The sequence below is a fragment of the Peromyscus maniculatus genome, chromosome X (genome assembly GCF_049852395.1).
Source record: "Peromyscus maniculatus bairdii isolate BWxNUB_F1_BW_parent chromosome X, HU_Pman_BW_mat_3.1, whole genome shotgun sequence".
In the NCBI taxonomy this organism is placed as follows: Eukaryota; Metazoa; Chordata; class Mammalia; order Rodentia; family Cricetidae; genus Peromyscus; species Peromyscus maniculatus.
In genome coordinates, this window is record NC_134875.1 from 137,386,417 (window position 1) to 137,389,226 (window position 2,810).

Consider the following 2,810-nt stretch of genomic DNA (forward strand, 5'->3'; position numbering starts at 1 on the left):
AAGGAGAATGACAACACAGAGTAGAGGAGGTCAAAGACCCATGTCCTGGACTCCACATTTGTGAAGCACTTTACTGGCAATGCCAATTCCTCTTTCTGCAAAGCACAGCGCTTCTAAGTGGCAGTGTACAGCCAAAGGAATTACTTAGGCAAAGCCACAATTCCCAGCCCTATCCCTTGCCCTTGGTGGTTATACCACCCTCTCCCAAAAGAGAGGTGCATAAATCTCCATCCAGGTGAGCTGTGAGTTTAAGAAGGAAGGAGGAGCTAGGATGGGTAGGAGGTACTAGAAGGTGTAGGTTGCTAAAGGCTTTGCTGAGTCTAGAATGGGATGCCTAAGGAAGGGCAGTGTCCCTTTGCCTGGACACTGAATGGAGCCACCTGTGGCTTCAGGCAGCTGGGACAGTGCATGGACAGCCAAGTTCTCTCTATACCATGGAGACAAGAGGCACAATCATCAGATGCCCTTCCCCCCAGGAAGGCAAGGACTATTCCAGCAAGAGGAAGGACAGTGACAGGATTGCTATTCCTGGATTCACCAAGGATCCATTTTCCCAAAGAAAGAGCTTGCCCTTTGCCCAGAGCTAGCCAGGAACTCTTGTTAGTTTGCTCAGACTTCAGACTTGACTCTCTGAAACCAGACAAGCCTGATAGGTAGATACAAAGTTGACCGTTGGTTTTATTGTCTGAGTCGTCCCTGCTGAAAGGCCTTTAGGTGACCCTCCAAAGCATGTGCTTTGTTTGACAGGTAACCATTGCCACCATGGACAGCCAGCCAGAAGAATGTGGATGTGTCAGAAGGCCATTCCTTTGGAATGGTTTCTCCCCCAGTTACCTCCTTTAGTGTCTCTATCACCTATGCATGGATGCTCTGGCCTCCCGAGTCCCAGAGCCTCTTCTCAGGGCCCTCCCTGCCTGGCAGACTTTGCCTTCCTTCCTGTGTACCTCTTACACTACTGTGTGTGTGTTCTTCTACAGGAGTTCTTCTGGATTCCTGAAAGCCAGAAGGTGCCAGAAGGCTTCCCTCTCTTATCCCTCCCTCCCTTCCCAATCCATGTTTCTTCCTTCACTCTGTCCCTCCCCCAGGGAGCCCCTCTCTCATTCTGGCTCCCCTCCACCTCTCCCTAGGCAGTCCCCTCCTCCACAGCCCATCTCCTGTTCCTTCTCCTCCTCCCCCCAAGACCAGACCAGCTAAGTCCCATTCCATTTTTAGATGACTGATTGTGATACCAGCTCACTTCTCTCACTGGCTGAATGGACAGCTGTTCCATCCTTCCCTGCTCCACCCACCAAACACACCCAGACTTTTCCACAAGGCAAAATGCCTACAGACAGCTTTCCCACAGAAATGCCTATTTGTCAGGACAACCGTTATGCCCAGTGAACTCCCTATACACCCAAAAGAAGCAGCCACTGCATGTCTAGAAATTACAACTTTATTTCCACATTTGTGGCAAAACTTTGCCAAACAATTAAAAATTTTTCACCCAGTCATACACGTATATATGGAAATCATCTTCAAACTTAATAAAGTACACAGACGGCCGTGCTTCGACTTGGTGAATCACCATGCCCACCCTTTTGGACCCATCATCTCTGGTGTACTCGACAACTTTGCCTATCAGACCATGCATAAGTTCTGGGTCCCCATCTAGTGGGGGATCCTCATTGAGCTCCGGCACGACACGGAGGTCACCCTCTTTATAATCGTCTAGGAGCTGGTACATATACAGAATAGGGTCTCGTTCATAAGTGATATAAAACCAAGCATTCAAGATAGGCGCTTGGGCCAGCACCATCCCCCTCCATTCATCCTTAGTGCCACGCTCATTCTCAAATAGGTGTTCTACTGCCTTGCCAATGATGTTACCTGCAATGCTGGGATCTGGGACATGGAATGGCTCTACAGTGTCAGACAGAACTTTAAGGGACACGATCCTGTTATCTTTATGGAGTTCGAGCCCATAGACACAGTCAATGCCATCATATTTCACCAGATATAGAGAGGGGTTTATAGGCATCTGCTTCAAAACAGTTCCTCTCCATTGGGTGACAGGCTCATCTCCTTCCTTCCACCCGTGAGAAATCCTGCAGCCCACGATGTTTCTTTCGGCCGGGGATGAAGATCTGCTCCTCTGCCTCTTCTGAGCAGCTTTTTTCTTGGTCACCTTTGCAGTCTCGGTGGTGTCGGTGTGGAGTCCTGCAGCTGTTTGTTCTTGGTCCTCCAGGGTCCCAGAATTCAGGGCGCTGGGTCCTGGGTCCATGGCTGTGGAGGGGGAAACAGAAGAAACAGTTAGCTAAAGAGCAAAACCCCAACTTCTCCCTGTTTGCAGCTTCCACACCACGGGCTGGTCCCTAACTGTCCCCCAAGGAGCCTAAGGACAACGCTGGAAACCTGCTGGGAGCCTGCTGATGTCCTGTGCTGTGGTGTCCTCAGTTTCCGGAGGTTTTGGGATGGCTTGGAATGTGGCAGCTGGGCAGAGGATACTTGACAAGATCCTCAGGGACAGAGGACCTGGCCAGTGTTATGCTCAACGCCCTGCGCCCCGCGCCTGGCAACGGAGGAACTAGCGAATGTTATGCTCAAGCGCTGCGCCCCCCGCCCCCCCGCCCCCCCCCCCCCCCGCGCCGGAGGAACTAGCGACTGATATGCTTGCGCCCCGAGTTCGCGCCCTGCCAATCACCCTGGCCTCCGCTCCCCGCTCCCTGCTGGGACTGGCACAAACCTGTTGGATGCGGAGCGGAGAAGCGCGGCAAAGCGCCTCTCCTCCCTCCACTTTCCCCTCACTTCAGTGCCTTGAGGGGTCTCAA

The 2,810-nt window shown here is 52.1% G+C and overlaps 1 protein-coding gene across 1 annotated transcript; it reads right to left on the bottom strand.

Moving 5' to 3' along the window:
• Positions 1–1,419: 1,419 nt before the first annotated feature.
• Positions 1,420–2,547, bottom strand: LOC143270850 (spindlin-2-like). Its single transcript, XM_076562021.1, has 2 exons — positions 2,395–2,547; positions 1,420–2,265 (listed from the first exon to the last, which is right to left on the bottom strand). The coding sequence occupies exon 2, from the start codon at positions 2,261–2,263 to the stop codon at positions 1,472–1,474; it is 792 nt and encodes a 263-aa protein (XP_076418136.1). The 5' UTR covers positions 2,264–2,265; positions 2,395–2,547; the 3' UTR covers positions 1,420–1,471.
• Between the last annotated feature and the right edge of the window lie 263 nt (positions 2,548–2,810).